The sequence below is a fragment of the Malaclemys terrapin genome, chromosome 3, assembly GCF_027887155.1.
Source record: "Malaclemys terrapin pileata isolate rMalTer1 chromosome 3, rMalTer1.hap1, whole genome shotgun sequence".
Taxonomy (NCBI): domain Eukaryota; kingdom Metazoa; phylum Chordata; order Testudines; family Emydidae; genus Malaclemys; species Malaclemys terrapin.
Genome location: NC_071507.1, coordinates 124,235,395 through 124,256,414, shown reverse-complemented (window position 1 = coordinate 124,256,414; position 21,020 = coordinate 124,235,395). Strand labels below are relative to the sequence as shown.

Sequence of the window (21,020 nt, the reverse complement as noted above, 5' to 3'; positions counted from 1 at the left end):
ATAATTGTCCTTTATAGTCTTAAAATCTATCAATCTATGACTTTCCTAAGCAAGCATCTCCATAACCAAGTACTGTTTAGGATCAGAGACTTCCAATGAAACAATTTTACAATATTTTGCTTCTAACAGCTTCCTGTCTCTGCAATACTTGTAAATAATGTACTCTTCATTGCTGATTTTATGATAGACCTTGAAAAAAAGATGACAATGAGGATTTGTGAACAGCCGCTTTTCTTTCTTGAGTTTTGAGCTGATTTTTCTCCCAGATAGCTAAAATATTAAAACCAAAGGCTCTGCTTGTTACCTTGTGATAGGTAGATTGACCCATGAGAATAGCAACTGTATGAAACAATATTACTGTTTTGACCCAGTGGAAGAAAGACAAGTCTGCTAATTAGCTGGTTTCCCTCATTCAGCACATGCATGCTATTGAATGAAGCGATGACTTGGACTGCAAATGTGTTAAGTTTAAAAAATGCATATAGATTTACCATAGCTCATATTTTATTCAATTTTAATATGGTTTCCATTATTAACTTCTAAAACAAAATGATTTCCAGTTTAGAAAACAATGCACTGACCACATAATTCCTTTTTCATTTTATACAGTTATACAAATATTCTAAATACACATTTTGTCAAGATGATGGCAAATAAGATTTAACTGTACAGTACATGAGGAAAGAAAATATTTTAAGCATATTTAGAAGCAATAGAAATGTCTATACAAAAGAAGCAAAAATGGAATAAAATTTCTTATATTTAAAGTATTGCAACAGTCCCACAGGTTTGTAACAAAAATGTCTTTGCACAGTTCCTCACAATGCCCCATTAATAGCTAAAGCAAGACAGCAATTTATAGAAAATAATGTTTAAAAATGCTACACAATACTACTGTTTGCACAGTTTGATCAAAATAACAAATCTACTTGGAATCAAGCAAAACTTAGGAGGAAATATACCAACAAACTTTTAAAATTATCTGTATAAAATTCATTGCACATTATTTTACTCAGTTGTTTGAAAAGTAAAAAAGTGTATTTACAAAATATTTCGCAGACAAAATTATAAAGTGAATGAATAATATATCTATAAGTAACACGTCTTGATACTGACAGTTCAAGAACACACACTAATGGTTTCATTGTTTCAAGAGGTTTTTCAGTGCTCCTTCCACAGCAAACCACTGGGAAGTAAACTTGACTTCTACTTTGAAATGGATTTACAAGATGTTACACATAGCTATTTCAACATCTGCATTATAAAACAGTATGTTAAAAAGGTGAAAGAATGAAGGAATTTGTACATCTTAAAAAGTGAATAGATCAGTAAGTGTATTTCTCATTTAGTTAAGATAATTGTTCCATTATTCTTCAGATAGTAAACCAACAGCTAAAATGGAAATCTTGGACTAGATGAACATTGAAAAAGCACCATGCACAACAGTTTTAGTGTAGTAAACACTGAAAAAAAAAATAGCACCTGGAATCTTGTAACACAGATCATTTAAAACTGGTCGAGTAGTTGTCGGAGATATGGTGCCTTTGATAACTCTCGGCTCACTCTGGATAGCTTGAAAAGTACTGGACAGTTCAGAGAAACACACTGGATCTGTCGATCAAAGCAACCTGTACAGTTCTTGCATATCTAGATATATTAAAAAAAGAAAACAGCTTCTTTTAAATTACATTTCATAATAGAGGACTATTATAAATCAAGCATAAGACTCAGATGAATCTTTTCCTTTTAAGTGAATTTAGTTCCAATTACCAGCCTAAAGTCCAATCAACAGAACAGGTAAAGCTCTGTCAGTGGCAGATGCCCCACAACATTGTTCAATTTTGAGCAGAGGGATCAAGTGACAATTGCAGTCCCAATGCTACCATACTGTCTCTTCTGAAACGGTTCAAATGTCAATTGTGACAGTGGTGTCTGGGATGTGGGCATCATCCAGTGTGAACTGGACTGAGACCAACAACTAGTTACACAGCTCATTTTCAGTCTCATTTCCCAAATTTTACTACCATCTGGTGGTAAATGGGAGAAATCAGTCAAATACATTACAAATTACTTTCAAAATATTAGGATATGATTATCGTAATGACTAAAAATAGCTCTTTAACAGTGGGGACTTAAACAATATTGGAAATCAAAGGTATTTCAAGCCATGATTATATGTAAACAAGTATCTACCCTTTTTAATGTTTTGCTGCGTGAATTACTTATGTAATTGAGATATTTGGTTGAACAAAGCTGTAGCAATGGGGCAAACTGCCATGGTACAGCCATGCGATCTCTAATGCTCCAATTGCAAATCTTAACACACTCACCACAGTTCCTTTTAGTTCTAACCCCTTTTCCTCTTCTGCCCTTCTGAAGATCTCCTAAACCTATTTCCAATTACACTTCAGTTTCCTTTTACATTTGATCCTTACTGCATTCACATCTGACTCTGCATAGTTTAAACAACTTTAAAAATCAAAGGGAAGCAACTTCCTCCATTCCTAAAAATCTGTTCAACTCCGTGTCTCCAGTATCATCAAGCCCGAGCAGTAAAAAATATCGTGACTTAGCACCCCCACACCCATGAAATTCTAAAAAATAATAAATGTGGGTTCTTTTTATTTGTCTTCTGTTTTTTAAGCCTCTAGAATTAATGTTTAAAGCTTTTATCTATAACCTCAAGAGCTAAAAACTTAAAATTTTGTTTTAAAAAAAGCTGAGATTCTCACATAATCACAGGACTCCAGGAGGTGGGGCTTAAGCAAAACACCAAATATTGCAAGACTCACAATAAAATCTCAAAAGTTGGTAAAACTGGGTCTACTACAATTAAACAGTGATAGCAGCAGGTGGGACGAAGTGATGAGCCCCTGTATTACTTGGTTCTGAATTCTCCCAGAAGTCAATTAAGTGCTTCTACACAGAACATTCAGAGGACTAGATTTTTCACTCAATCCTATTGGAACTGAGAACCAGCAACCCACTCAGGCAAGTATGCATTAGTGCTCAAGTTCTGAGGAAGGGAAGGTAAAACTACTACAGAAACAGCTGTAAATTAGCTGACTCGGGACATTCTTAATGTGATTTTCAAATACAGCATTCATGTGAATCCTTAGAGACCATGACATGAACTTAAGTTAGATCCTGTTTGTTCTAGACCTTCAACTGTATTAAATAGTTTTTAAGATGGTCCACACTAGTTCTTTATAAACACAATTTAATTGAACTGTGGGCAAGGGACCAAACTGTTTAAAAAGTATTAAAGCCAGTTTCTAAATGCAGTTTAAGTATAGTTTGGATCCAGGCAAATGGTTTTTAAACTGAGTTTTATAAATTAGGCTAAGGTAGTTAAGATTCAGTGGGGCTCAGTTTTGCTGCTAGCTTTGCTATGTGTTTGTACCCTAGTGCTCAACTTTCAGCGCCTACAGACCTTTATGGTTAAAGTAAAAGGAATGCTCTCAAATAGGTACAAAATACCGTCAAGGACCTTCCCTTCAAGGGAACCCAGGTTGTTTAGTGATGCCATAGAAGAGTCCCATCATTCTCTTAACGACTCCCACCAGACATAACAATTGTCTTTCCCTACCCGAATGACTGGCTCCCGAAAGGTCACTCATTTCTCAAGGTAGAGACAGCAACCAGCATAGTCCTATCTCTGTTCCTTCCACTCATTCGGCCTCCACCTTGTTGACTAATGTGTGCTGGCTAGCATATAAATGTATATGCACACCATATATCTAAGTATGCATTAGGCACTAATAACATTAAGCACAAATACTATAACAGTGATGTAGCCTAAACTGGCTTATACCATAATCCTGTTCACTTATGCTAAGTATCCTATAACTCCTTGCATTAGCTGAAGTAAACTTTGGCTTAAGTAAATAGGAAAACTGTCAGCATGAGGACATAGAACAGGGGTGACCAAATTTCTGACCCACTGAGTTGCATACGACAATCTTCAGAAGTTCGAGAGCTGGAGTGTGCCTGCCGGGGCTCAGGGTTTCAGCCCCAGCAGGTGTGCACCACTGAGCTGAAGCCCTGAGCCCCTCCTCCCTGCTAGGCAGAAGTCCCTACCCAGAGGTCCCAAGCTCTCCCCCACCTCCCACTCCCAGTCTGGTAGGTGGAGAATGGGGGGAGGGGGCTCCATTAGCTGCACTATGTAAAAGATCTGCATGCGGCTCATGAGCCGTCACAAACCTACTTATCCTGGTATAGGCCTACGTGGTATCTTCACTCCCCTTAGTACCTGGAATGCATGTGCTCAGAACAAAAGAAAAAGGGGTACACCAAGGTACCAGAAACAAACAAGGTAAAAAGCTGATTAATTGAATCCAGTTCCAAGTGACGTATCTAGTACCTTTTACTAGTAAACAAAGTAAGCTTTAGGGATGTAACTTTGAAGAGCACATCTTCTGCGTATGGTGAACCTAACACTGCTGCATAGGACTTCTCTTTGGAGACTGGTATCATATAGAACCTTTTTCCTGTACCATATTAATAAACCTGACTGACATCAGTTATTTGGTTTCTTGAGTATATTTCATAACAAAGTGTGGCCAAACAATTCAGTATACAATTTATCAACAGCCTCAACACGGGAAAGTCTACCTTCACACCCACTCAACAATTAGACTTCACTGGGGCCATTCTGGACTTCTTCGCTGCAAGAGTATACTTGCTCAAGGACATACTTTGGATGGGAGCCTTCCAGGGCATGCCGGAGGACTGTAGCCAAGAAGCTTAGTACATGACTACTGCTGTAGCCATGGAATGTGCAGCTACATCGGTGACATCAAGCTAAGCCTGGAGAGATGCCTTGGCAATTGTCTGGCCTTCTGTTAGGAGGTCTTGAAATTGTTCCCTTTGATCCTGTGGCGGGTTTTCAATAGAAGATAAAAACTTTGAATAGTTTGTAAAATCATATTTTGCCATCAGAGCTCATTAATTGGCTACCCTGAACTGCAGAGACGCTGAAGAGTAGTTCTTGTGCTCCAGAAGGTCCAGTCTTTTTACCTCTTTGTCAGAAGGCATTGAGTGGGGTCAATGTTGCTTGTTCCAGTCATTAAGGGCCTCAACAACCAGGAAGTTGAGTGTAGTGTGGGAGAAAAAAATACTCCAAGCCTTTAGGTGGGATGTAGTATTTTTTGTCAACCCACTTACAGCTATGCACTATAGTAGCTGAAATTTGCTATACTGTACTTACTGGGGACAACAGAGCATTTAATTTTTGCCCTGAGGGTATGTCTGAAGAATGTCTAACAGGGAATGGTGGGGTTCTTGTATCTCCTCCAATTAAATTTGTAAGGTCTTTGCTATATGTTTCATAAGATCTTGAAAGGCACTGACATCACCGGCGTAAGACAGTGGGGGAGGCATGACAGTCTCATCTGGTAAGGCAGATTTGTGGGAAGAGAAGGTTACTTACTGTAGCTGGAGGTTCTTTGAGATGTGTGGTCCTTATCTAGATTCCAAACGTGGGTGTGCATGCGTGCCATGCACTGTAACTGTTCATAGTAGTGTCCGTCGACCTGTGTGTATGTTTTGCGTCAGCCACTAGGCATATCAGAGGCTTTAAGAGGCCGTGCAGATCGACGCTGCTCCAGTTCCCTCTTACCAGCCAGCAGCAGAGCCTGGAGCAGAGGGGATGGAGAGCAGGATTGGAATCCAGATAGGGACCACACATCTCGAAGAACCTCCAGTTACAGTAAGTAACCTTCTCTTCTTTGAGTGATGGTCCCTATGTGGATTCCAAATGTGGGAGAATAGTGAGCAGTACTCAGTGTGTGTGTGTGTGTGGGGGGGGGGGGGGGAGGGCGCCACAAAGGCTCTCCAGAAGTAACAGTCTGAAGGACAGCTTGGCCAACAGCTGCATCTGCAGCAGGAGCAAGGGCATAATGGTCGGTAAAGTTAGGGATGGAGAACCAAGTGATCACCCGGCAAATGTCCTGCCAGGGGATGTATGCAAGGAAAGCTGACATGGCGGCATGAGCCTGCATGGAGTGGGCTGTGACCCCTGGTGGGGGAGGGGATGCTAGAGAGCATGTAACAGTCTGCAATGCAGTGGGAGAGATGTTGCATGGAAAGAGCATGGTCGTGACAGTGTTTGGTGATGGTGATGAAGAGACGAGCGGAGGTGCGGAAGGTATGGATGCGCTGGAGGTTAAAGGCTAGCGCCCAATGTACATTGAGAGAGTGCAGCGTGCATTCCCTGGTGGAGCCGTGTGGTTTAGGATAGATGATAGGTAAGTGTATGCACTGGTTGAGGTGGAATGAGGAGACCAATTTGGGATGAAGGCATAGGGAGACAGTGAAGGGCGGGTCTGCCATCATGGCTGCCAATTTGCTGACGCGTCATGCAGAGGTGATGGCAACCAAGAAGATCATCTTCATAGAGGTGAGCAAGGGAGCAGGTCAACAGGGATTCAAAGGGTGGCTTAGTGATGGTGGAGAGAAAAAGATTGAGGTTCCAGGCAGGGGCAGGTTTCCACACCAAGGGAAAAGCATTGAGGAGACCGTGGAGGAAGTGGGTGGTAGCTGGGTGTGTGAAAATAGAGAACCCATCTACAGGTGGAAAGAAGGCACTGACTGCCACTAGGTGGACGCGAATGGAGGAGTGAGCAAGGCCTGAGTGACGGAGCTGGAAAAGATAATCCAGGAGAACCGGAATGGAGATGGAGTCCGGGGAAAGGTTGTGGCAGTACGCCCAGGGACTAAAGCAGCACTACTTGGTGTGGTAGCAAGTATGGGTAGATTGGACATCTACTGTGCATGCGGACGTCACGTACGGGGGCAGAACATGCAGCATCTATGCATGAGCCTCATCCGAATAGCATGCTGTGAATTGGAGAGGACCAGGGTTGGGGTGTTCAAGGCGGCCGTGGGCTTGTGTAAGGAGATCAGGGAGCAGGGGAAGGTCAATCAGGGAATGAGTGGAGGGAGGGATGAAGGAGGTCTGGAAACTAATACTGGCGGGGCCAAGCAGGGGCCACAAGAAGAACCATCGCCTGATCCCGGCAAATTTTGTGCAGGACTAGGGGAGCAGGGGAATGGGCAGGAAAGTGTAATGAAGCTTGTTGGTACAGGGAATGAGAAGCGCATCTCCCTGTGAGCTGGACCCAGGGCTCCCCCAGAATAGAAGAGGGGAAGTTTGTGATTGGTCACTGTGGTGAAGAGGTCCCTTTGAGGTGTGCCCGACTAGCAAAAGATGGAGGGGACCGTGGGGTTGTGGAATTCCCACTCATGATTCACATGGAAGGAGTGACTGAGCTGGTCCGCAAGGGAGTTGCTCACACTGGGAAGATGTACAGCATGGAGAGAGATGTCATGCTGGAGGCACCAGTTCCAAAGAAGGATGGCCTCCACGCAGGGGGACTGGCTCCGCCCTGCTTGTTGACATAGATGACAGCCACCATGTTGTTGGATAACACTTAAGACATGGCAGTCATGGAGAAGTGTCAGAAAGGCCCAGCAAGCAAAGTGGATGGCACGTGATCTTGCCCCAACTGTGGGTGAACAGGGCCAGGTAACCGCCAAAAGTAATCGGTAGTGGAATCTGAAGAACGGAGTAGGGTTCGTGGTTCTTGTGGAAAGAGTCAAAAGCATTGTCTGGGGGTTCGTTGCAGAAGGGAAGACTTGGCTGAGATAGAGCAAGCGAGGACGGAGGTGAGAGGGCTCAGGTTGGCGCTGTGGATAGGGCTGATAGGAGGTGTGGGGATGGAGTTTGAAAGACGACCAGTGCTACCTGCAGGTAGGGGCAGGGTTATAGAGGCCCAGCAATTGAAGGGTGACCCGAGAATCCTTAAGGGAATGGAGGGATTCATCAGTTTTATCACTGAAGAACTTTGGTTGTCAAAAAGGAGGTCCTCAAGTGTAGTTTGGACCTCCTTCGGGAAACCGCTGGACTGCAGCCAGGAGTCATGGTGGAGGACTAGTCCGAAAGCCAGTGAGCAGAAGGCGGTATCAGCAGCATCGACCGTGGCCTGAAGGGCCACCTTGGCGACTAATTTTCCCTCCTCTGTGAGGCATTGGAAATCCTGATCCCTTATCAGGGGTCAGGAAGGCTTGGAAGTCTGCAATCTGAGTATAGGAAAGACAGTCGTATTTTGCAAGAATGGCCTGGTAACTGGCAATGTGGAACTGGAGGCCTGCAGAGGAACTTCTTAGATGTCTGGTCTGGGGGCGGGGTACGTGGAACGAAGAGGGTGCTGGAGGGCACGTTCCGTGGCCACCTAGACCACCAAGGAATTTCGAGGAAGGTGGGACAAGAAGAAGTCCGTACCCTTAGCTGGTACAAAGTGTCTACACTCAGTCTGTTTTGGACTGGGGGGGTGCAGGAGGCTGGAGTGTGCCAAACTGCTTGTGCCAGGTGGAGGATGGCACCGTGTATTGGCAAGGCAATGTGGGAGGGTCCAGGGGGCTGCAGAATGACCAAGAACTGATCGTGGGGGTCCTGTACATCTTCCACAGGGAGGTTGAGGGCAGCGGCCATGTGGCAGACAAGGTCCTGGTACTGGGCATGGTCATCCAGAGGGGAAAGGGAAGGTGGGATGTACGCATCATCAGGTGATGAAGAAGTGCCAGCAGGGACCAAGGGAATCAACGGTGCCAGCGGTACGGAGGGTGCTGGGAGAGCTGAAGCGTCGCAGGGATCCTCACAGGCAGAGGGTGGATCGATGGGAGGTGAAGACTGGTGGTAGTATGGGTGTGAAGAGAGTCTTCGGCTGCAGTATGGGTCCCAGTGTACCAGTATCGCCAAGTGTAGGGGTTGCCAGGCATTGGCAGTCCCTGCAGGTAGGCAAGCCAGAGATTAGCCACTGGGCCATAGTGAGACAGATAGGGTTGGCAGCGGGGATCTGGGCTGTAGGAGCAGGCTGATGAGAAGGCTGGGTCCTGTTGGGAGGACCAGTCAGACTTTGAAAATGGATCTGGTAGGGGTGGGACTGCCAGTGCCAGCAGAGCCATCAGTGTGGAGTGGAACAATGGAGGGTGGTCCACAAGCAGGAGAGGTTCCACGGCCGGAGATGGAGGACTGAGAACCTGTGGTGCAGAGAGCTGAGGGGAGCCAGAGAAAGGCAGCAGTAGTTCGACTGTTGGTGTTGGGGGGAAAGTGTCCCGGAGTGCGCAGGACCAGGTGGTCCCAGTGGTGTGGACGGCACTGGAGGTGACAGCGGCTGGGCGGACACCGTGGCCGGTGTTGTTGCAGCTCGATGTTTGGATTTATGCTCTGAACAAGGCTTCTTCAGAGCAGAAGCCTCAGAGTCAATGCGCGACTTCTCACCCAACTTGGTGCAGCTCGGGAAAGGCCAGGAGAATCACCCACCGTTGGTGCCAGTCTGCTTTCCAATGGCTCTGCCAGTGCCAGATCCGAAGGGGTAAGTGGCCACATCGCTTCTTCCATGAGGAACTTAGGGAGACGAAACTCCCGAGCCTGGGACAGAAAAGATCGGCAGATGGAGCAGCGAGCGGTAATATGGGCTTTGTCCAAGCAGTAAAGGCAGCATTGGTGTTTGTCGCTTACAAAGAAGGAGTGAGGGCATGAAACAGTACTTAAAACCAGCTTGCCCGGGCATAGTTCCTGGCTGGGGGAGAGAGTCCCACAAGAGAACAAGTCCAAAGGGTAACAACTATCTAAAAAACGGACAACTAACTACAACTATGAAAAAGAACTATGTACAAGGCAAAAAGGCGAAAAACATGGTACTTCTAGCAAGATAGGAGGGTTCGTGGTTCTTGTGGATTCCGACTCTGGCCATGTGGCAGTAAGAAGGAACTGGAGCAGCGTTGACCCATGCAGCCTCTTAAAGCTTCGGACACACCACGTGGCTGACGGACAATACAGAGAGTGTGACAGAGACTGTGTGTGTGAGACACAGACACACAGACTGTGTGTGCTGGCTGCTGGGAAAGTTTCTGAGAGATGCCCTGCGCGGTCTCTTTAAGACACTCACTGAAAGCTCTCCTGCTCTGTTCTGAGCCCTGATATCTCTCCTCCCCTGCTCTGCAGAGATGGGATACATGGGCAGGGGGGAGGGAGGGAGGGAGAGAGAATGTGTGAGAGACTGTGTGAGCTGGCTGCTGGGAAAATCTCAGAAACAGACCACTGTCTCTTTAAGAAAGGCACGCAGCCACTCTGAGTCCTGAGCCAGGCTGTCCCCCTGTCTCTCCCCTGCTCTGCGGAGATCAGGTACAGGGGCGGGGGGGAAGGGAGGATTAGAACACTCTGACATCAGCACCCTCCTCCCCCACGCCCCCTGCACAGTCAGCAGGGTGGTCCCGAGGGCCACTGCAGGATGGTGCAACATGGGGGGAGGGGCACCTGAACACATGCTGCTGGCTCTCCTAATCAGCTGGGTGGCAACTTACAGGGAACACGAGTCCACACCCCACACACTATTGTGATAATCTGTGTACAAAGTATGCTTTGTGAGGTATCATTTGAACACTCATAATTTGCTGGTCATTATTGTCCTAATAAAATATGTGTGGCAACATTGTATATGAAGTTATAAGATCCCACTGAATTGTGTTATTAACACATGTTCCAAACTGAGGTTGACAAAGAGGTCTGTCCCAAAGAAAGGAGGCTGGAAGGTGGAGGAATCTTGTCCAAATACCTTGGAAACCTCCCATATCTACTGGAGGAGCAAGTGGTGCTGGTACTGTGGTCTCTGTGTGTGCTCTGCTTAATTTGAATGTAAGCTGTAAACAGAGTCAAGTAAGAAGGGAAACAAAGGACGTTTAAACAGGTAAGGAAAAAGCAGCAGGGAACATCCTTCCATATAGACCCTGTCTCCTGAATCTCAGATGAAAGTATTTTTCAAGAGGAGGACTGACACTATAAAAAGGAGGTACAAACACACAAAGACACCCCCCTCTCTCTCCGTGCCCATCATGTTCACAGCCCCCAAAGGAAGCATTTGTTGAACTTTGGGAGAAGGGGTCCTGACCTAAGCAGTCTGGTCAGTCAGACTGCTGAAAGCATATGGTGAGAAACTTTACTTGAATCTGATAGAGTTTAAGTTAGGCACCAGAAGCATTTTACCTTTATTTTCTTGTAACCATTTCTGACTTTTATGTCTCATTACTTGTATTAATTAAAATCTCTCATAAACTTGTTTGATCTAATCCAATGTGTTTAAATTGAAGTGTCTGGGAAAGTCCATTTGGGGTGGTAAGCAGTGTGCATATTATTTCTATTAAATTAACAACAGATTTTATATAAAGTTGCATTGGCCAGAAGGGATGAACATACATTTCTGGGGAAAAAGCTAAGACTGGGAGTGTGTTGGGGTCACCTGGCTGTATAACGAAGGCTGGTAATAGCTCAGATGTGGCTGGCCGGCTGCAGCCGACATACAGACCTAGCAGGGAGTGACTTGCATGCTGGAGGCAGTTTGTGAGCAGTCCTGGCTGGAGAGAGGGCAGGAGTGACACAACTACTCCTTAGTAGGACTGCATCCTGGTATGTCACAGCATGGTCGTCTTAGCCAGTGCTGTGGTCTCCATATCAGTGGGGATGGGAGCCTCAGCGGTACCTTTATGAGGATGCGTTTCTCTTCTTTCATCCCATTCTGGAGAAAGAGGTCGTTTCTTCTTTGAGGGCCTCAATCGGGGTAATCAATAGGCAGACCGCTTGCCAAATCTTTTGGTAAAGCCAGATGCTTTTGAGCAGGCCCTGAAATCTTTTTATTTACTTATCATTATTCTTATTTTTTTATTATTATTATTTTCTCTGGAGTCTGGTCTTTGACCAAGAAATCTGGACTTTGACCAAAAAATAACTGTCTAACCCCTGGCCTAGATGATTCTGGAAGTCCCCCAATGTCTTTGTTTACTGTCACAGTGGAAACAGTTGTTGGGGCTCTTTGAGCAGCCGGCTCCAAAGGATAGGGAGGTAAATTGGATCCTGCAGCTCTCAGAGATCACTGCATCCACAGGAGTTTAGTCTGTCCTGCCTCAATTTCTTAGGTCTGTTTTCAAAACCTGAGCAGATCTTACATTTGGAGGGGATGAGAGTCTCTCCCAGGAAACGGAGGCAACTTGAATGACTGTCACTGTGGGGGAAAGACTTATGGCAGATCTGGCAGGGTTTGAAGCCCAGGGTGTTATACATAACCTGTTCCTGAGGCTGTGGATCAAGGCCCAAGAAAACAAAAGGGCCCAGAGCAGGCAAAGGAAAAAAGGGAACTGCCCCCCTCCCCCAAACACAAACTGTGCTAAGTAACACAAAAAAAATCCAACCAAAAACCAAAAAAAAAAAAAAAAAAAAAAAAAAACAACCCCAAACCCAAAACAAACAAAACACACCCCTCCCCCCAACAAATAAGCAAGATAGGTAGCAAGCTGCACCACTAGCTGTTGGACACTGTGATTCTCCATCTCAAGCTGCAGGTGGTGGGTCTGCCCCTCCCTATATACTCTGTTACCAGGGCATAAAGCGTCTAGGGCACAGGCATGGACCCATGGACACTGCTGCTGAAAATCTCCAATGTGTGTGCACATCCAGGCCTGGAGCACCCATGGAGACACTACTAGACAAAGTGGGTTTTACATTGCTTTCTGAAAGCTCTTGAGATTTGTGATCATTCTGGGAATGAGCTGCACATTCCTGGGCTAGTCTCTGAGGAAGCTCTGCTTCCCGCCCACAAACCTAATTCGATTAGAAGTCCCATTGTTCCAGTCAAGTAATGATCACACAGGATGAAATGGCCCAGAGGGAGTTTGAGTGAATCCCATAGTGAGCTTTGATGATGACTGAATCTTGACTTTGAACAAGCTTTCCTTGGGAACTCAGGGAAGACAATGTAGCACTGGGGTGATGCGTTCTTGGCAGCATGTGCTGTTGGGTATGCAGGTTGCTGAATGCTAAACCAATCAGAGCTTAAACAGTCAGCAATTATATTGATCTCTGATCCCAACCCTAGGGGATGCTAACAGTCGGACTCCCTCTTCGCCCATTCTGTGCCCTTTGATCTATGGCAAAGATCCTGACGACACAGGGCAGCAACAGTTGAGTTGATTTTGTAACGGACACTGCTGCTGCTGACAAGCCAGGCTGCTGCTGCCACCACACATGTATTTCATTATCCCTATTTGAAACAGAAACATAGCTGTTCTATGATAAAACCATAACTTGTTAACAGCCAGCTCAGGGACTCCAAACCATTCTCAAATATATAATTCCCCCATTACAACTCTGTGCACTGCTCCTAAATCCCAGTGCCAGAACATATCAATAAATGTTTAAATTACACTCTGTATTTTTTTGATAAGTTAGACAGAGTGGAACTACCTGCTTTACTGACTGTACCTACAAACTGAATGTTTAGTTTCATCCAAGAACCTTTACCTTGAGATTTAAATCAAGCAACAGTCTCATTGGGATATAGGAGCTTTTTGTGACACCTTCCCATTATTTCTAAATAGGAAGATGATGATTAGTGCCCCCCACAGATTTACTTAGCCCCTTCCCATGTCCCTGTCAGCCTCAGATATGTATTGCTTTTCTGACACGCAAACACTTCTTGTTGCTATTTGAAGTAAAACTGGAAATTAATCAGTTATTTTGGTACAAAATGCCTGTGTTTTTGATGGGTCTCCATAACTTTTGCCATTTTCACCACAAAAAAAATTCTAACATTCATGATCTTTTGCTAAGAAGAATGGAGATGAAAGACAAACATCTTGTTCTAAGCATTTTTTTCAGTGTTTTGCAATGCCAGATGACTATAGTGCCAGATGCTATATAAAAATATTAGACAAAGATACAAATATAGGAAGATAGCACCCAGTATGATGCAGCTGGACTGTGCTTTCTGTTTCAATTTAGTTTCAGAACTACTGAGTATTTTAATATTAAAGGGCACCCACTAAAATGTTGCCCTGTGATGATCTTTACCCTCAGGGAAAAAGTTCAGTCACTTTTTAAGTTAATTCTGCGTCTCTGTATTGTGGGCAGCTGACTAAATGGTCAATGACAAAATACTGTGTCTGCTTTATTCCTACCTTGACCAGCTGTTCCTGCTTACGCTCCAACTCTCGGATTTCTTGGCTGAGAATCACCGCCACATGCTGTGGCTGGCTTCTGCATTTACTACAGATCCCATGCTGTGTCAGTTCATCACACACAGGACAGTGTAAGGTAGTGAAATACTGGGAGATTGTGCCTTTTCGGCCTTCCAGCTCGGTGCGGGCAGTGGAAGCAGCTCTCTGGATCTATAAAAAAATTTGAGAGAGGAGGAACTCTTAAGTCGGCTGCTATATTTATGCCTGAGTCATTCATCAGATTTTTAAGGTGTATAAATTTAACAGGATCTGCAGAGCTTGGGCTCATGTGTTAGTTATTATCAAGAACTAAGTCTCTCCATCTGAAGTATATGACTTATGTCTAAGTGCTTCAATATGTGGTAAGCTACATATACAGAGACCACCCATACACTCTGAGCTGTTTCACAGCCAAGCTCAGCATGAGGCAACAGCAGAAAGAATCAGTAACAGAATTACATGCTAGACATATTCCTAGACAGGAGGAACTCATCTTGCCAACCTACAGTCACAAATCGGTTTAGCTGGTATTTTGAAAAGGTTTTTCTTAGGTGCTGGTCTGACTCATTTCTGAGTACGCCCATGGTTGCAGTTTCAATTGTTCTCATTTCACATATAAGAGACAGGGAAATTTTAGGCCCCAAATGTAACACAGTGAACAGAAGTTAACAGTTTTTTTCCTCTTCAATGTTCCACCTCTCTTCCACCAAGTTTAGTTTCCAAGTACTAATGCAATTCCCCGTCTCACACTTTTCATGTCCATTCACTGGTGATTTTAGCCCAAACACCTAGGCATACATTAAGGAAAAAGAAGGCTCTAGGATCCACCAAAATGTCAGGTTTACTCTTAAATATTAGGGTTGCCGTCCAATTCCTGGCAGAGTCTTCCACCTAGCCCTCTTCCCCATGCCCTGGACAGACTTTTCCTCCTACTCTAGCCCTCACCCCAGACCAACTTTTATTGAGCTTGGCCCTCGTCTCCTCCCCTCACTGCATACACATACCTCTCCCCTCTCAGGGTACTTCACCCAGCTCCACAGCCTTGAAGAAAGTAAGCACTCTGCATACAAGGCTCACCGGCACTGCCTCTGCCTCCTCTCATCTAAATGCTGCCACAAAACTTTTCTTGAGCTTTTAATACATCACTATGGAGATAGGGAGCTCTTGAGAGCTGTGTTGTCCAGTATTCAATAGGTGGGATACGGGGAGGTAGCGTGTACAGGTGATTCTTGTAGTGAGTGTACCAAAAAGCCAGAAGAGAACATTGTCTACCACATGGTAGGAAAAACTAGAACATAATGAAAAAATAAGGGGAATTTTGAGGTTTCTGGTCATGGCAGGGTCTGATCTCTGGGGTACACAACAAAGGTGTAAAATGCACCAGGTTCCACAAAGCGGTGAAGAGCAGCCAGTTGTTATAAGAATGAAGAACCTCCCCACTACCCAGAGAGAGCACCGGGAAAGGGACAAGTTTCCCAGGGACTTGGCACTGTGGAGCCACAAGTTCTACTGGAGCAATCTCTTGAAGGTACACCTCTACCCCAATATAACACGAATTTGGATATAGCGCGGTAAAGCAGTGCTCCGGGGCGGGGGGGGGGGGGGGGGGGCTGCGCACTCCAGCGGATCAAAGCAAGTTCGATATAATGCGGTTTCACCTATAACACGGTAAGATTTTTTGGCTCCCGAGGACAGCGTTATATCGGGGTAGAAGTGTATAGCTTGTGTGACTCTCACAGTGGATTGATCAGGACATGGGAAAGAAGCAGAAGTGAAAGTACAGCTTGTACAGTCATTATTAGCATAAAAACAAAACAACTGACATTTTTAATAATGATTCTCTTGAGTGACAATTAAACAATACAACACATTACGGTGGGGTGCCGGTCTCTCCATAGTTAAGGGTAAAGCTAACTTTTTGAATAAGCACAATTTTTTACCCTCCTTATCTTCAGCAAAAACAAAACAATCCACCCAACATTTCACTTACTACATCTCAACCCAGGGTAGATTTTCCCCCCTGAATATTCCTGGGCAAATCACAGAGTTTCAGAGACATCAGGGTTTAAAATTTCCTGTCATTCACTTTTTAAATATTTTCCTGCTATTTTCTTTGTGCATCATCTCTCCTAAACATATTGATGTAGAAATATAAGCTTTCCTTTTCCAAGAGAGCCAGATAAGTACATGGGCCTTTTCATAGGGTTTGAGTGGATGCATGCAGGCATTAGAGAGAAAATTAAAGGATGAATGCAAATGCAAAACCAGATCCATATCCAGATATGTTAACAAAGAACACATGTAGTATATACTTAGATTCTTTGGAATTAATTTTGGAAAAGACCAGGAAACACAGCTGATGATATGGATAGGACCAACCTTGAATATAAGAGCTGCAACGGAAACTAATTTTACTAAGCGAAAGAACTGCAGAGGGTTTAAGTGATTTAATTTATACACTCAGGCTCCAAATTATTACCTTGTAAAATAAATCACCCCTGCTGTTACCTCACATAGAGCTCTTTGTTTAAAAAAGAGTAATCAAATTCAAGTACCACCCAGATACAATGAGTATTATCTGACACACTTACTCTTGGCAATTCATGATACCAGCTGAAAACATCTATGCCAATTAGCGAGAAAATTCTAGCCAGGGGTGGAAGAATTTGTTTGGTGATGTAGTACGTGGCATTCAACCTCAGGTTGGTATCTTGTAGGACCTCAATGGGCCGCCTCACCAGTTGAATAAGAGGCAATCCTGGCATGCCATACACAATGACATAGGGTACTCTTTCCCCAACTCGAGGCTCAGAACGACGGTCATATGCAAGCATCCTCCTGTTTAAAAAAAAAAAAAAAAAAAGTCTTCACAATGTATCTTAAAATTAAATACTAGCAAGTGAAACAAATAGGTATTTAAATCAGGGCATCCAAACTTGACCCAACTGAAGGTCATATCGACAGCTCTCCCGAAGTCTGAGTTCTGCCCCTAACAAGCATAAAAAGGAGCACCTTGCATGTTGTCTTGACCTTAAAGACAGAGGTATGTTCCACATGGAATACAGGTCGTAGCAAACTATGCTCCATCTTGATCCAAACAGCCCCACCTCCAGAAGTAACAGGAGGGTGGCCACAGGTCATATTTGGTTTACAGGTCACCTTTTGACTACCCCTAAGTTAAAGGAACACTTTATAAAAGAGCAGCCACTACATTAAAATGAGCACAAATGACCAGAGTGCAAAGGACTTTATATTCTTGAGCTAAGAGCACAGTTTGTTTTTTGGTATCCATTTTAATTTACTAGGGAAAATATGGCCATAAGTTTAAGAAATTTTGTACTGAATATAAGGAAAAATTCAAGTGATTGGCAAAATATGTTGAACTGGTTCATATGCAGCTGACCTTTTATTGTCAAAAAATCAGTATGATGAAGTACACGCTAAAAACAAGCGGGATTGCTGTTTAATATCACAAACTATGGCAGAAGAGAGGCTTACCAGTATTAAAATGAGAGAATTCACTAGCAACATTTTTTCTACAAAATTAATCTACTGCCAATGAGAGGCACCAAATGACCTCCGAGATCGAAGTCCTTTATACACAGAACAGTCAGTAACAGCATAGGTTTCACTATTCTGCCTTGACAGTAGGCCTTGTTCTTGACCTTGAGTGATAATCTCTAGTAGGAAGGAAGAAACTGGGTTTCCATGATTATTCAATCCTTGATCTCTCTCTTCGGAGACACCCAACTAGGGCTAGTACTAATTGCTATGGTCGTCTGTGATGTAGACATATGCTCTCTGAGAAGTGGGCTGAGAACCACAACCAGACGCACAAAAGATTAAGGAAACAGGTGTCTGATAAATCCACAATTAGCACTTTTAGGCTTCTCATTTACCTTGTGATTTCTAGGGCTGGTACACAGGCTCCAGGTCTGTAACTGGAACTCCCTCTGTATTCCTTTGCAAAGATGAAATCTTGCATGCTGGCTTTGCCTTCTAGTAATTTCATGCATTGATTCTGAACATACTGTTTGATCTGACTTATGTCACGTGTTTCAAATAGCAGCTTGATAGAACGCTCAAGTATCTTCAAAACAAAAGGAGAGATGTGAAAAATCTGTATTTTCTCGTTCAACATTAGTAAAAGGAATTTAAGTTATATAAAGAAATATTTTATAATATATCAGGGGTAGGCAACCTATGGCACGCGTGCCAAAGGCGGCATGTGAGCAGATTTTCAGTGGGACTCACACTGCCCGGGTCCTGGCCACCAGTCCGGGGGGGGTCTCTGCATTTTAGTTTAATTTTAAATGAAGCTTCTTAAACATTTTAAAAACTTTATTTACTTCACATACAACAATAGTTTAGTTATATATTATAGACTTATAGAAAGAGACCTAAAAACATTGAAATGTATTACCGGCATGCAAAACCTTAAATTAAGAGTGAATAAATGAAGACTTGGCACACCACTTCTGAAAGGTTGCTGACCCTTGTAATATATATTCAGTATAAATTCAAAAACATACATTTGTTTAAAAAAAGTACCAATTTTTGTTTTTCTCTAAGATACCCCTGAGTATCTTGGAATTTATATGGCAAATTTATATGGCAAATGCCACTACACTATATAGAAAGATTTTTCTTAATTTTGAAATCGAATATTACGTATGACACCTTTCAGTATCCTCCTCCACTCTTCAAAGGTGCTAAATAAATGCACCATACGAAAAGCTGTTTCTCAATTTATTTGAGGTTAACAATATTTTCCATACTACTTGTTCCTTTCTCGCAACACATATTTTTCTAATGAAAGAATTATCTATCACTTACAGAGTCATCAGCAAGGAGTATGTTGTGGGAACAGAACATAAAAAATAACTGATGTTTTGGCGTTCAGCAAAAGTAGGTCAGCAGAAAGATTAACAAAAATGTTCACAGGGTGCTAGACAATATTACAAGTATTCTGTTGGAAGTGGCTACATAAAACATAATTGTTTCTATTCTAGTACCCCATTTTTAGTCATTCAACTTTTTGGCATCTTCACCTTTCAGGCTCACATTTTCCATGCCTTGTCTCTGCCTGAAGGTGGTTTTTTCCCCAACAGTTGAAGAGTTTTTGAGTATGGATAGAGTGAAAAAGATATTCTCCCACTTTAAAAATACTCTTGCCACCTTCTTCTGAGTAGCTCTACAGAAAAAACAGCTTGGGTTAAAAGATCAAATATGGCACAGAAATAGCCCTTACTGAGGAGGGTGCTTTAAAAAAAAAACAAAAAAACAAATTCAGAATAGACAACTAAGAAAGGACACCCTCAGCATGAACTCTTGGCTAACCTAGCTGTGTAGTGAGAAGTGTGGTAGAATAGCTACTATTTGGCAGAGACACCAGAGGGTGGTAGAATCCCTCATTAACACCTTGAAAGGTGCAAAGCATTTGAGACAGGCTCCTGATCACCTTGGAAGGGGAGAAGTTCCAAGGACAGCCTTCTGCAGACATTGTAAGGACCTGAGGGAAGGATCATATGTGCTCTAATGAGTTAATGCAATAAAGAAGTTTTGCATAGTGTAAGGTGCTAAAGGACTGTGTGCTGGTTTTGTGGGATGCTGCAGTGTCCTATAATACCATGTAGCAGTCCTCAGTTCAGTTCAGAAATCCAGGTCTTGCACTACTCGTGCAATGTAGAAAACCCCGAAGAACAAAGACAGATCTTGTCTCCAGAGTTAGAATTTTTATGGGGGCATGTATTGAAATGATTTTTGAGGACTGCAGTGGCACAACATACTGTATTTGTAAAACTTGAAAGAATTTATGTGTATTTTACCTTGGAAACAGCAGGACAAGAATCTCTTCGAACTGTCTCTATGCCTTTTGCATCAAATACTGGGTCCTTTTGGTCCAGTGCTTCATACATGTATCCCACATACCTCTTCTTGGTTTGCAAGACACAAGGCAAATACACCTGTAGCGTTAAAAACATGTAGCCTCTTTATACTGTTATTCATTGGCAGCATAACAGGATTGCATGTTTAGAGGTTTTTCTAAGGAAATGTTAATTTTGACTTTTTTACCTTTTGTTTCCTCACAAACACAAATAAAAAGTAAGTTAAAGGAACATTAAAGGTCCACAGGAAAAGCGTAGGTTCAGACTGTCATTCCACACTTAACTAACCTTATACTCTATCTATATATTGCCACATGTGATATGCAAACTGAGGATCCTGTAATATTCAGGCACACAAAGTCACATACAGTCTAACAGTGACAGCCATCACTCTGAATTCTTTTGCCGTTCTAAGTCATAAAGAAAAGTTATTTACCTTACAGTAACTTAAGTTCTTTGAGATGTGTGGTCCTTATCGGTATTCCATTGTGGGGTGCTGAGACTGGAAGATTTTTCATTAGCAGTATCTTTTGGTCTGTGCTTGTGCCCTACACCTTCTCATGCACGACACCAACGGCATAAGGGGAAGCGCAGACTGACTGACTGACTCTCCAGTTCTTCTCTACTGTAAATCACCTTAGGAAAGGGGCCGTAGGAGAGGGGAAGAAGGGTGGGTAGTGGAATACACATAGGAACCACACATCTCAGAAGAACTCCAGGTGCTCCTCAAGGTAAGTTATCTTCCTTTCTTCTTCAAGTGATGTGTATTCCACTGTGGGTAATTCACAAGCAGTACTCACAGAGGAGGAGAGTGCACAGGCTGCATGGATGCTGTATTGAAGGATGCATCTGCTGAAGAACCTGGTACGAGGGCGAAAAGTCTAGTAAAGCTATACATAGAACCCCACACTGCGGCTCTACAGATCTCCAGGAGGTGAACAGCCTGAATAAAAGCCACCGAGGTAGCTTCTGCTCTGGTCAAGTGGGCCTTCACACCTCGAGGGACAGAGTTTATGTAAGCTCATAGTAAAGTGGGATGCAACCCGAAATCCATTGAGAAAGTTTCTGTGAAAAGATTGCTTT

General features: G+C 43.6%; 1 protein-coding gene across 2 annotated transcripts in view; it reads right to left on the bottom strand.

The window, feature by feature from the left end:
* Window positions 1–482: 482 nt before the first annotated feature.
* REV3L (REV3 like, DNA directed polymerase zeta catalytic subunit) overlaps window positions 483–21,020 on the bottom strand; it is a 235,346-nt gene continuing 214,808 nt past the window's right edge. For both annotated transcript variants that reach the window (XM_054022361.1, XM_054022362.1), the window contains 5 exons: window positions 19,878–20,015; window positions 17,949–18,139; window positions 16,641–16,887; window positions 14,011–14,220; window positions 483–1,647 (listed from right to left, as the gene is read on the bottom strand). In XM_054022361.1, coding sequence (XP_053878336.1) covers window positions 1,507–1,647; window positions 14,011–14,220; window positions 16,641–16,887; window positions 17,949–18,139; window positions 19,878–20,015 — 927 coding nt within the window. In that variant the 3' untranslated portion in view covers window positions 483–1,506. The remainder of the gene's footprint in view (window positions 1,648–14,010; window positions 14,221–16,640; window positions 16,888–17,948; window positions 18,140–19,877; window positions 20,016–21,020) is intronic.